Source organism: Barbus barbus (assembly GCF_936440315.1).
Source record: "Barbus barbus genome assembly, chromosome: 11".
NCBI classification, from domain to species: Eukaryota; Metazoa; Chordata; class Actinopteri; order Cypriniformes; family Cyprinidae; genus Barbus; species Barbus barbus.
In genome coordinates this window covers 22,654,181-22,667,620 of record NC_136739.1, presented here as the reverse complement: position 1 = coordinate 22,667,620, position 13,440 = coordinate 22,654,181, and the positions used below count along the sequence as shown (strand labels likewise).

The 13,440-nt window shown below is 35.1% G+C and overlaps 2 protein-coding genes across 2 annotated transcripts; both read left to right on the top strand.

The window, feature by feature from the left end:
* The first annotated feature begins 1,185 nt into the window (after positions 1 to 1,185).
* On the top strand, positions 1,186 to 7,141 carry LOC306877258 (putative bifunctional dTTP/UTP pyrophosphatase/methyltransferase protein). Its single transcript, XM_079428907.1, has 14 exons — positions 1,186 to 1,269; positions 1,690 to 1,820; positions 1,917 to 2,048; positions 2,148 to 2,195; positions 2,286 to 2,350; positions 2,437 to 2,501; positions 2,597 to 2,705; positions 2,988 to 3,351; positions 3,662 to 3,836; positions 4,093 to 4,277; positions 4,382 to 4,514; positions 5,935 to 6,075; positions 6,232 to 6,354; positions 6,688 to 7,141. The coding sequence occupies exons 2-14, from the start codon at positions 1,728 to 1,730 to the stop codon at positions 6,957 to 6,959; spliced, it is 1,905 nt and encodes a 634-aa protein (XP_079285033.1). The 5' UTR covers positions 1,186 to 1,269; positions 1,690 to 1,727; the 3' UTR covers positions 6,960 to 7,141.
* On the top strand, positions 7,129 to 13,185 carry LOC306877259 (ADP/ATP translocase 1). The gene is made up of 4 exons (XM_079428908.1): positions 7,129 to 7,759; positions 8,958 to 9,444; positions 10,339 to 10,479; positions 10,569 to 13,185. Exons 1-4 carry the CDS (start codon positions 7,649 to 7,651, stop codon positions 10,724 to 10,726), a joined length of 897 nt encoding a protein of 298 aa, XP_079285034.1. The 5' UTR covers positions 7,129 to 7,648; the 3' UTR covers positions 10,727 to 13,185.
* Positions 13,186 to 13,440: the final 255 nt, after the last annotated feature.

Genomic DNA, 13,440 nt, shown 5'->3' with positions numbered 1-13,440 from the left:
GCCATCAGTACGAAAACAAATCCAAACCCCCAATTCTGAAATCTCTGTCAGGACATGTCTGGGAAGCAGTGGACATGGTCACCCTATTACTGTCATATTTGTATGGCCCTACGCATTCTAATTTCAGTTTGTAGAAGGCATCCATATAACATTACATCCGTACATTAGGCAATTTAGAAATCTGAGCCAGGGAATGTTGAGTCATAAATAAAAATATAACCATAAAGTTTTTCTTTTTAAGATAGACCAGTAATGAGAAGGTTTATAAGAAACTGACTATAAGAAATGTTTTATTTCTTTTGTTTTTAAATTTGTCTTGCATTTGGAGGCGAAATATCACTCTTTAGGTGAGTAACTCATCTCATCTTGGCCCACAACTATCGATTTAACAAAAAAAAACAAAAAAAAAAACGCTTTAAGCTATTTTTGAGTAATTTTAGTCTATATACTTTACATGGTTTTATACAATCACCATCATACTTGTATTTTGTATTGCGAAAGCCTACCTGAAATGTATTTGATCTGCCATGTAGAAAATTTACTTAATATAAAATAAGCAATTTTTTAGATTACACTGTACACTCTCTACATATTATAAACAGACAGAAATGTTACAATGCTACCATGCCAGTACAGTTTCTTGAATTTAGTTCCGAGTGTAAATTCGAACTGAATTAGCCACATAATGTAACTACCCATGCAACATTTTATATGATATTGTGCCTTTTGTCTTGATGATACAACTCATCCAGTAACACTCCATAAACTTTTTTCTCTCTCTTTTATTTACTAATGCAAGGAAAGAATATAGAGTTGACATTTAAAAGATGTTTGTAAATAATACACAAAGTATCAGCAATATACATTATGTCAACTGAAAACAAAGATTACAAGAGAAAAAGTAGGGGGAAAAAAGACAAAAACATAAGTACTTAAGTCATTTAACCATCAATTATAGTATACAAATTAAAGTCATAATGTCCTAAAATAATTCCTTTGAAAAAGTAATAAATACATCTTGCTGGATATTAATAAACGAAGAAATATTTTTCCAAAGTTGTTCAATATAATGACAAATCCAGAATAGCCTAAATGAAACCACACTCCATTTACACGTGGTAACGCAGTAGTATCGTGACGTTGTTATATCAGGACAGGTAACTGCGCATGTGCGCGGTAGACTCCGCCTCTTCAGGAATCAGGATCTCTGTCTGTCAGTGTATTCCGCTTCGGGAAGCCTAAAGGGTTGAGCGGAGCAAGCCTTTCCAGGTAAATGCTTAAAAAGAATAAAGATAAATTAATATTTACCTACTTTATATATGTGTAATTAGATACTCCTGAGTGTATTAATGTTAAAACATGAATTAATGAATATCGCCAAGTTCTTGCATGAATACACTGCTGAATAACTAGACTGAATACACTTCTGATGCAATCACACTGTGCATGCATTCTTATTCTTAGAAATCAGTTGACTGATCTTTTCTCTTTCAAAAAAAAACAAAAAAAAAAAAACAACAACGATAAGAAAATTATGATCTGGACAAATTGTGGTCAACCTCACCTGTCCCTGAGAACATAGACTCGTGCAGTTATGAAGTTTCCTTATAAGCCATGTGCTTCAGTTCCATGTCCAGGTATTATACTTGTTGATTTTCACATGCATATAATGTTTCTCTTGATTCCCAGGACAGACCTCTGGAAGTGACAGAAAGGAGAGGTGTAATATGCTGTTAAATCCAGTAATATCCAAGCTGAGTGGAAAGCTTGTTGTCCTGGCAAGCGCATCTCCACGACGTCTGGAGATTTTGTCTAATGCTGTAAGTTTTTTGGTTATGTTTATTAGGTTTTTACATGGACAGTGAACTTTGAATGATCAGTGCTTTCTTTTTCCTTCTTCTGCATTGATGAGGCAGGGTTTACGGTTCGAGGTGGTTCCTTCTTGGTTTAAAGAAACATTGGACAAATCCTTGTTTAAGAACCCATATGACTATGCAGTGGAGACCGCCAAACAGAAGGCTTTGGAAGTGGCTCACCGAATGCCATTTGTAAGTTATATATTTCTGTATGTGAGAAAGCAAATTTGAGCTTTTGACCATTTACAATGTCCCCTTTATTCTGTATCACTGTATATGTGCTGGATTCAGAAACACTTGAAAAGTCCAGATATTGTAATTGGAGCAGACACTGTTGTGGTAAGTAGCTGTACAATATAATAGCTTCTACATATGCTATTCTGTCCTGAAAACTGCCTTGTTAAATTTGTCTTCTCTTTTCGTCCTCAGACAGTTGATGGTTTGATCTTGGAGAAGCCTACAGATAAACAAGATGCTTACCGTATGCTGTCTAGGTGCATTTTCTTTTTTGTTGTTGTCTAAAGTGAGGCGTTTATTGCACAGGCAGAAACTGAAATATACTGAAATGATTGTATTTCAGGTTGAGTGGTAAGGAACATAGCGTCTTCACGGGTGTAGCTATTGTGCTCTGCCATGACAAGAGTGGTATGTGAAAGTTTAATGTATTTATTTTTACAATTAAAGTCTTGTATTTGTAAAATAGACTGATCATTTTAAAGATGAATCATTGTTCTTTGCAGGTTCAGAGACAGACTACAGAGTGGTTGATTTTTATGAAGAGACAAAAGTTAAATTTGCAGAATTATCTGAGGAGATGCTCTGGGAATACATCAACAGTGGAGAGCCCATGTGAGTTTATGTATATTGATTTTCATATTCTAAATGCATTGAATGTTGCGATCACGTTTGCTGAGCATGTTGAACCTGTGGAATTTGGACCTTTATAGAGTTAGTTAGACATTTTTGTGTTTGCTTTGACGTGTTGAAAATGACAAGGGAAAATTCAACAAAGTACATTGAGCAAGGAAGTCCACTTTGAGTAAATAAATCAATTTTCTGTACTCTGGCATCTCGCCTGCCGTGCAAATTCTTATCAGTGATGAGACTGACAGATTTATCTGTGCTTGACAGGGACAAGGCTGGTGGTTACGGCATCCAGGCTTTGGGTGGCATGTTGGTGGAATATGTGAAAGGAGATTTTCTTAATGTGGTAGGCTTCCCTCTTAACCACTTCTGCAAGCAGCTGGGATTGATTTTTAACAGCCCACCTGAAAGTCCAGCCCACAAGGTCAAACGGGAATCAGATGAGGCTTGGACTCTGGTTAACAGCCTGTCTGAAGGTGCTGCAATTGGGGAGGTTGAGCTGTTGAAAATTGGTAAAGATGTCCGTAGGTCATCAGTGCAAGAACAGAATGTTCAGAATGGTCCGGAGTGCAGCAGACAGGACGTGCCCCACAGTATCATCAGCTTACTGGATGGGTTCAAAGCTTCAAAGGTAGTCATGATTCTTTAAATTTTGAAGAATAGTTGACATATTCTACTTATGCAAGAGTGCAGTTTTGTTAAAAAAAATTCTCCTTGTGTTCATCAAAATTAAAAGCATAGTTTTAGCCCAATACATGAGCGAGTCAATAATAACAGAATTTTCACTTTTGTGTGAACTACACCTTTAATATTTTAACTTCACTTAGCTATTATGCTCTCAGTGCATTAATTTACACATGAAACATTAAAATACAAATGTTTGCATGATTTAGCAATGGGGAAATATGTGGTAACTGTTCTGCAATGCATTTGTTTATCAGACTCTATTCACAGCATCCAAACTGAAGGTGTTTGATGTATTGAACAGCTCTAACAGTTTAACATTGGAAGAGGTAGCTGGCCAAATCAACGCCTCTGTTTTAGGCACTGAGAGGCTTTTGGAAGCTGCTGTCTCTTTAGGGCTTCTAGAAAGGGTCAAACAGCAAAATACCAGTGGTAAGATTTACGTACTGCCGTTTAACTCAAATAAATGGTGTTACTGTCATAGAAATCACCGAAAATTTCCCGAAATGCGAGTTCTGAAACCTCTAAGCTCATTGTTCATTTATAACTTACAAGCACTTTCTCTGTTCATTAAAGCAAGGCACTCGCATACATGCATTTCCTCCTACTGATTGTGTATTACATGTTCTCTTCATTGTCATGTCCGGAGGTGGACTGTGAATGTAACATTGTTTATTGTCTGTTGCAGTGTATAGAAATACAGAACAGGCCAGTCGCTTCCTGGTATCAGACAGCCCAGAGTCATTTCATGGGTACATTCTCCACTGCAATGATATGGTGTGGCCTCTCTTCAGTCATTTAGAGAACGCTGTCAGGGAGGGCACCAGCCAACACGAGCGAGCTTTTGGGAAGAAGAATGTGGATGTGTTTCAGGTAAACGCAAGTTAAACGCATCTGCTTACATCACCTATGGATCATTCATTTTCAAAAGCTATTGACATTTTAGTGTTACGTAGAACTGCTTTGTTGTTTTCTAGGATGCCTACTACAGTAAAGATGAAGTTAAGATACGATTCATGGATGCAATGCACAGCATCGCAAGGGTGACTGGAAAAGAAGTGGCAACAGCGTTTGATCTTTCTCTCTATAAAACAGCTTGCGACATTGGAGGTATATGATTTTTACCTCAAAATTAGAGACAGATGGTAAAATATAGGATATCAATTGGTTCATTTTTAGGTAATTAAATTCATGATCTACTGATTATTCAAATGATCAGCCCTAATATATCAGGTCAATTCAAAGTCAAATAAATGTTAAAATCACTAAAATAAAATATTAAAAAGTAATAAAAATAAATGTTCAATTCAAATATGGATTAAAGGGAAAAAAGTCAATAAAATAGCATATTATCTCAGGTTTTTTTCTAATGTTCCGGATTATTCAACATTCCTCACTCTTGAAAAAACTGTGACATTAAAAAATAAAAACAGATCAAAACATTGCGTGTCTGACTTCCCATTTAGACGTGAACGAGTGACCGCGAGAACGCACAGATAAGATGTGCAGAAACCACCGTCCCGCTGCTGTCTTGCATAATTTGAGATTTCACTAGAGCCTAGTGCATGCATATTTTATTCTGAAAGACCTTGTTCTCAAAAGCTGCTTATCTGAAAAGGAGTTGCAAGCTTGTTATGCAAATTATAAATGCTTCTAATTACCAGTTATCTCAAGGGCTTTTTATTCCAAGGACATCTGTATTTATTGTATCCTGTTTATTCTCTTTACCTGCTTTGACTTAAATTTAAGCTAGAATTCATTTTCCACACTGACAAAAATAGATAACTTTAAAGTACCATTAAAAATGTTGGGGTTAGTAAAATAATTTTTATTTTATTTTTATTTAACCTTTATTTTACAAGGAAATAATCCCATTGAGATTCAGAATCTCTTTTTCAAGGGAATCCTGGCCAAGACAGCAGAATAATAGTTCCATATAAAAAAAAATAAAATACAGTAAAAATATATAAAATATCACCATAATCCAGCATTGACAAAAATGTTGCTTGTATAAGTGTTTTTCTCGCATTAAAAGAGAAACAGCCTTTGTGTCTATAATAGAAACCCAATTTTGCTGTTTTTTTGTTAAACACTCTATATGCTGCTTGAAGGACAAACTTTCTTCTAAAAGGAAACCAAGATATTTATAGACTGATACTCGTTCAATTACTTTCTCATCTAATGTAACAATTTGACAAGCATCGTCTGTTTTCCTTGATTTAGAAAAGCACATTTAAAAAAGAAAAATAAATTAATGTATTTGAATTCAGAAAGGATGCATTAAAATGGTCCAAAGTGACAGTAAAGACAATATTTTTTAATTATAATAATATTTTACAACACTATTACTGTTTTTACTGTATTTTTGAGCAAATACTGTAAATGCAGCTTTGGTGAGCATAAAAGACTTCTTTTGAAAAACATCAAAAAATCTTACCAACCCCAAACTTTGGAAGTTTAGTCTAGAGATACAAAATATATATGTTTCTATGGTATGAGCATGTTAGAAAAGCATTCTGTTTTCACACAGGTTGCACTGGTGCTATGGCATACGAGTTTATAAAAGCTCATCCTGGACTGTCAGTTATTGTATTTGACTTGCCACAAGTCATTGAGATGCGACGCCACTTTCAGCCTAAAGAAACTGATGACAGAGCGTCATTTGTTGCAGGTCAGTGAAGACTTTATATGAACATTTTTATGATAAAGAAGTTTACAGTGTACATCCTGAGTACGGTAATGTTCAAAAGACCTTAAATCTAAATTCTTGGTTTGATTTTTTATTTTTTTTTCTCACTTAATGTCTTTCTTTTTATTTGCATGATAGGAGATTTCTTTAAAGATGACCTACCTAAAGCAGACCTTTATATTCTTGCACGAATCCTCCATGATTGGTCTGATGAGAAACTGCATGTATTATTGAGTAAACTGTCCAAAATATGCACACCAGGTAAGTGCTTCAAAAAGTGGCATTATTAAATTCATAATGTGTAAGACTGATTCTGAAGTATCAAACTTTTTGATGCCAAGGACCCTCTAATATGACGATCCCTTTGCAAATGGCCCCTTAGCGCCCTCTGGGGGTATCTTCATCCCAGTTTGTGAACTCCTAGCCTAATTGATTCCTAAAGTATCAACTCTACCTTAACATCACCGGTTCCTTTAAAGTATTTTGAACTGTGAACATCCGAAGGTCTTAAAGATTACTGTTTTTTTATTTTTTATTTTAAATCAAGGTCAAGGGTTTATATGTTTGGTTTATGAATGTATTGCTACCAAACAGGTTGTGGGCTTCTGGTGTCTGAGATCTTCCTGGACGAGGAAAGGAAAAGGCCAATCCGAGCCCTGTTGCAAGCCCTCAGTATGACAGAAGGAAAGCAGAGGAGCACCACCGAATACAGTGACTTACTGGAGAAACATGGCTTCACTCCCAAACACATCAAACACACAGACAACCTGCTGGATGCCATGCTATTTGTGAAAGAAGACCCAAATGACAAAAGAACATTACTAGGCTGTTCTTCAGCATCCATTGAGACCGCAGAACTTGAGTGATATAATGACTACAGCATTTTGGGACACAGTTGACTTATTCTAGTTCAATGTTTTAGCTGTGTTGAAATATTATGATTGTTTCTGACCTAGTATTTGTACATGATTATTATTATTAATTACAGAAACAGTTTTTAACTGTGAATGTTGTATATTGAATTAAATATGGTTTTGAATCAACAGACCGCTTTCTTGTCTTTAGCTAGTTTTTTATAGGGAGGATATCTTTTTATAGAGTGTTTTGCAGTCATATAGGGAATGGATTCAAGAGCTATATATCATAATTATGAGGTTTTAAGTCAAAACTCCAGTTATACAGACATATAATTGGCACTATTACTTCAGCACTGGTTTTATAGTTCAAATATAATGTATATGGTATTTTGGTTTATAGTTCAAATCTGTTGTTTAAATGTTTAAATTTGAATATTATTGGACACTATACAATGGACAATTAATTATAACGTTATTAATTAGTTAATAGATACAGCATGTCATGAAAATGTAAGTTCTGTAGGTATGTTGTACACATCGTCTCTTTACTTGAACCTGGAGCAAATATCGCGAGAAACCCCGAGAGTTGCGCAGTGTGTCCTTCGCAGCATCCCCATCACTTTCCGCTCTACCGTCTGCTTCTGCCAGCACGTTCAGTATATCGTGTTTATACTTCTCTAAGCTTAAGTATTTTCATCATGGCTGATGCTGCACTTTCTTTTATTAAAGACTTCTTGGCTGGTGGTGTCGCAGCGGCTATTTCCAAAACTGCTGTCGCGCCGATAGAGAGAGTCAAACTGCTGCTGCAGGTGAGAATCATCATCTCGACTTCTCTTAACGCACTCTGCCATGATGCATGCTCATCTATAAACCCTTTTCTGTCGTATTTAAGAATAACATTAATTGTTTTGTGGCTATAAATATGCGAACTGGCTTTGTCCTTCAGAGGCCATGTTTGTGTTGTCTGTCTGCGACATCCGCATCCTTGGAGGATCTCGACATTCAAATAGTCATTTTAATACCTAGTTTCTATTCTGGCATTCTTTCACGTGGATCTTAATGTATAGATTTTAGTAACCCAAATGTACCGTATTTTAAAGCCAAATCGTGAATTTCCAGCAGCTGGTTGGGTGGCGTATCTTGCCCCCTGCAGTCTGGTCTCATGTTGCAGGCCTAGACTTTATGCGTTATGGCTGATTTTGCCAAGAAGGGCATCTAAAGAAGCAAATGATGTCAGAACTAAATGCTATCATGCAAATGTTTGGAATCTTCAAGATTTTTAAAAATGTTTTTGAAAGAAGTCTCTTAACTCACCAGTGCTGCATCTATTTGATTTAAAATATTGTAAAAAACAGTAATATTGTAAACTATTATTATAATTCAAAGGAACCGTTACAATTTTAATATATTTAATTTATTCCTGTGATAGCAAGGCTGAATGTACTGCAGTCATTACCAGTCTTCAGTGTCACATGATCCTTCAGAAATCATACTAATATGCTGATTTGCTGCTGAAGACATTTTTCATATTATTATCAAAGTTGAAATCAGTTTTGCTTAATATTTCTGCGGAAACTGTGATATGCTAGGTTAGTGCTCAAAACTGTGGTGTCAGTAGATTTAACTGATTGAAGACAATTATAATGTTAACAAAACACTTCTGTATCAAATAAATGCTTTACCAGCGCAGCTGTTTTCAGCATTGATAATAATAAATGTTTCTTGAGCAGCAAATCAGCATATTAGAATGATATCTGAAGGATCATGTGACACTGAAAACAAAGTAATGGCTGCAGAAAATACAGCTTTGGCATCATCACAGAAATAAATTGCATTTTAAAATGTATTAAAATAGAAAGGGTTTTATATAAACTGCCAAAAAAGGTTATTTTAAATGTATTTCACAGTTTTCAGTTTTTAAGTATTGCTCAAGGACAATTGGACCACAAAAAAACAAAATAATCCAGCTATTATGCATTTCACAGTATTTTGTGTTTCACTTTATAGGTGCAACATGCCAGCAAGCAGATCAGTGCAGACAAACAGTACAAAGGTATTATCGACTGTATTGTGAGGATTCCTAAGGAGCAAGGCTTTGTTTCCTTTTGGCGCGGCAACCTAGCCAATGTTATTCGCTATTTCCCCACACAAGCCCTCAACTTTGCCTTCAAGGACAAGTACAAACAGATTTTCTTGGGTGGCATTGATAAGCACACGCAGTTCTGGCAGTACTTCGCCGGCAACCTGGCCTCCGGCGGAGCTGCAGGAGCCACTTCCCTCTGTTTCGTCTACCCCCTGGATTTCGCTCGTACCCGCTTGGCTGCAGATGTTGGCAAAGCTGGCAGCGGCAGAGAGTTCAATGGGCTGGCCGACTGCCTGGCCAAAATCTTTAGGTCAGACGGGTTGCGGGGTCTGTACCAGGGCTTCAACGTCTCTGTCCAGGGTATCATTATTTACAGGGCCGCCTACTTCGGAGTCTATGACACTGCTAAAGGTAATAGGTTTGTGTTTCAGATGATGTGATTTTCATGGTTGTGTACTATTCAGGATTGATTTGAGACTGCCTTTCAAATTCCAGTGTGTTTCCAGAATTTGAAATAATTTGAATAGAGGTGGAAAACAGAATGCAGAATTGAATTTGATGTTTTGAAGTAGAATTAAAAAATCTGAATAAAATAATAGTAGTTTTTAGTAGAAAAGCAAATACATACTTTGAATCTTAGCCTGACAAAGCCATGCTTGAAACAGTGTTGTTTTAGTGTTATAGTATTTATTTATATTTTGAATTTGTATTTCTTTTATAATAAATTGAAAAAAAAAATTTGAATAAAAATAACATTGATTTTACTAGAAAAGTAAATACAAACATTAAATCTTGGCTTGACAGCCTTGTTTGAAAATGTTAAATATGTGATATTTTAAATGAGCTTTTTATGAATTTAAATGGTAAACAATTCTCAATAAAAATAAAATAGATTTTAGAAAAGCAAATACAAACTTATTAATATTTTCATTTTGGTTTGTTTTAATAATTTTATTGTGTTTTTCTCGTTTTCATTTGCTCGGTCTTAATATTTCTATTTAGCTTCAATTTCTTTTTATTTGCATTTTGGTAATTTTAGAACTTTAACTTCATCCAAACTATTTGTAATAATTTAAGTTAACAATAACAACACTTTTTTTATTTAGCTTATGTCATATTTTTGGGGACCAGGGTGAAAGATCACTTAATTTACCAGAATGCATCACCTGTTTTCTTTGAATTACAAATTAATTTTCAGAATTTTTCTGTCATTCTAACTGAACTTGTGATATGACCAATTCAAGATAAATGTCAAGTCAAATGTATAAGAAGCATGCATGCATTATTGTGTGTGGTGCTGTGCAGGCATGCTTCCCGACCCTAAGAACGCCCACATTGTGGTCAGCTGGATGATTGCACAGTCTGTGACAGCAGTGGCTGGCGTGGTGTCCTATCCATTTGACACTGTGCGGCGTCGCATGATGATGCAGTCCGGGCGCAAAGGAGGTACACAACAGACATACTCAAACATATGCACTGTTCTCCATCAAGTGTGCATATATTTCAACTCAGGCCTTTGTCTTTTGTTTTCCCAGCGGATATTATGTACACTGGAACCATTGACTGCTGGAGAAAGATCGCTCGTGATGAGGGTGGAAAAGCTTTCTTCAAAGGGGCTCTGTCTAATGTATTTAGAGGAATGGGGGGCGCTTTTGTGCTTGTCCTTTATGATGAATTCAAGAAGTATGTCTAAAAAAATATGCCCTAAAAGATAGTAGAATAGCTTTTACCACACAGCTTTGTCAAGCTTTTACCAAACCCTCTCCACTCCGCACAGATGTGGTCTTGGTTGAATTGTGTTAAATTAATAATTTTCTTTAATTTTGTTTGTTGCTATATTTTTATGTTTAGAAAATGCTCTGTCCTTTAATGATAAATAACCCATATTTCATTAAAAGAAAGCAGTCAGAGACATATTACAGAATTAGTATTATAAGGGAAAGTTGTTGTATATTTGTGCTCAAAATTATTTAAAAAATATATATAAACTTATTGATTTCATCTATTATATTGCTTCATAAATCTGAGCCATAGCCATCAATACCATGCAATACCACAATACTTCCTCAAGATGGTGTGACACAACGGTATTTTGTCCTGCATTCGTTCAGTACCATGTTCTTGTAGTCGCTCCGTTCAGTTTTTCAGTTCTTCTAGCCAAGGTCTGTGGTAACAAGGGTATACAATATTACTCTCAAGAAAAAAATGTGAAGTTCAAACACACAGAATAACGTTCCACACTTTAAACGTTTTCTCAAGTTATGCTTGTAAAACCAACTGAGAGCTGGTGTCCGATGGAATCAAAGACGTATTAAATATGACGCTTTAATTCACAACAGATATGTGTCTCAGCAGTGAAAGAGAGCCTAGAAAAGTGTTCCAGCAGAGAATGTGTGGAGCCAGAGACATGGCTTTCACAGTCAGACCTTATGTGACACGAAAAGTGTATTTCCATGATTTCTCTTTTTGGAAGTCCGCTTAAGTATTTTCCATCTTGGATAATGAGGGGAGTCATATTTTCATGCTCATTTTCTTGTCAGTCTCAGTGTTTGGTTGCGTCAGGCTGATCTTGATGAAGTAGATCCTGCTTTTAGAAGTATAAATGTGAGGGCAAGTAAGGAAGGGCATTGTGAGTTCAGTAATAACACCGAAACATTATACCAGTTTTAGCATGTAGAGCTATTGTAATCTTATTCCACACTATATGGAGAAAAAGGCTGTACGACTAGTTGCAGTGATGTTTGAACACCAAGAATGCTTGCAAATTCAATAAAGGTGGATAGCCTACCCTATATGCTTTCATGTTTTTCATTTTTAATTAGAGTTTGTGGCAATTGAACGTTTATGAAACTTTTTTTTTTTTAGATATTTAAACCCTTTTTTTATTAAACATCATACTTGTACTCTCAAATGCTTGATTCTTATTGGTTGATTGTGGCTTTTGGTGGGCAGATTCCCAATATTCCCCATCAATCAATCACGGAAAACCTGCTCATTGGCCTCCTTAATTGGCGTCTTTTTAATTTTTGATAATTTTGGCTGTTAATGCAAACAGCATTTAGCCAAAAATGTATTTTTATTGGAATTTTTATATTTCACCCTCATTTCTTTTCATAAATGCATTTTACACTAGCTAGGGTGAATTTAGGTAAAGTGGGCCATTTAAGTTTGATTGTACTGTGCTCAATGGGTTTGCACTTTCAGAGCATAACAATGGCTCTTAATTACGGGACACTATTTCTCTAAATTATCAAATAGTTTTGATTGATGCAATATGACACTGGTGGGTGTGGCCATACCTCAAAGGAGAACTGGGTCATGGTGAAAGGTAGAAAACCCTTCAACATAAGACATTTCTGAATTATAAGGCTGCTCACTAAATGAAAACAATTATCGGGACAGCTCCAAATTTGTTAGTTTTCTTGTAAGGTGTTTAAATAGTGCTGGCCCACTTTAGCTTAATGTGTTAGATAAAGTGGGCCGGTGGGATTCAGGTAAAGTGGGTTGACCTTTAACCTTCAGTAATTATACTCAAATTCATTAAATAAATTGACATTCACTATTTCATAGTTGATGTATAATTTACTTAAAAAAAAAATTAAAGTCAGCGATGGAAGGAGGGAAAGGAAAGAGAGAATAGAAAGGAAGTCAAAGCATGAAGTTCAATCTATGGAGTAAAGACAGTATGAGAGGAGCAAAATGTAGATGCAGAATATAAAGCTTTAAAGGACACAATTAAAGTTAATTTAAATTGTTTAGAGAAAATAGACAGAATTTTTTTTTTTACATATGGTTACCACTTTAAATGTTCCTCTTATTAATTTTTTAGACAATTTATTGTTTATGGAGGACCGGGAGTGCCACTTAAGAAATAAAAATAATCAATTTATCGATTTAATAATTCAAGCATTAAAATTTATATAAATTAGGGCTGTCAGCTGATTAAAAATGTTAATCTAAATAATTGCATGATGTGTCTATTAAATAATCAAATTAATAGCAAATTACATTTGGCTGTGAAAATACCCCCAAAAGATTATTTAATTCTATTCTTGTGTTAAATGAGAAAGTATTAAGTTGACATTACAAACAGTACCTTTAGAAGGAAATGTTTTATTTGATTCAACATACAATAAAAGAAAATAATTTGAGAAACTCAGTGTTTTTTTGTTTTTTGTTCATGCAGTCATTAGTAACCAAAACAGTTTTGTTACCAATAGTTTTCAAAATACCTTCTTTTATGTTCCACAAAAGAAAGTAAGTCATTCAGGTTTGAGTAAATGATTACATAATTAACTTTTTTTTTGCGTGAACTATGCCTTTAAACCCCTCGCCCTTTTTTTGTTAGCAAAATCAGACAATATTATGTTTAAAATATAACACAATATTAACTTCTTAATTACTGAA

Bases quoted from the DNA above. Each gene is read 5' to 3' on its own strand.
- LOC306877258 (XM_079428907.1), top strand. From the start codon at position 1,728: ATGCTGTTAAATCCAGTAATATCCAAGCTGAGTGGAAAGCTTGTTGTC. The intron at 2,196-2,285 runs GTAAGTAGCTGT...TTTCGTCCTCAG, and splicing joins TTGGAGCAGACACTGTTGTG to ACAGTTGATGGTTTGATCTT. The intron at 2,351-2,436 runs GTGCATTTTCTT...ATTGTATTTCAG, and splicing joins GCTTACCGTATGCTGTCTAG to GTTGAGTGGTAAGGAACATA.
- LOC306877259 (XM_079428908.1), top strand. From the start codon at position 7,649: ATGGCTGATGCTGCACTTTCTTTTATTAAAGACTTCTTGGCTGGTGGT. The intron at 7,760-8,957 runs GTGAGAATCATC...TTCACTTTATAG, and splicing joins GAGTCAAACTGCTGCTGCAG to GTGCAACATGCCAGCAAGCA. The intron at 9,445-10,338 runs GTAATAGGTTTG...GGTGCTGTGCAG, and splicing joins AGTCTATGACACTGCTAAAG to GCATGCTTCCCGACCCTAAG.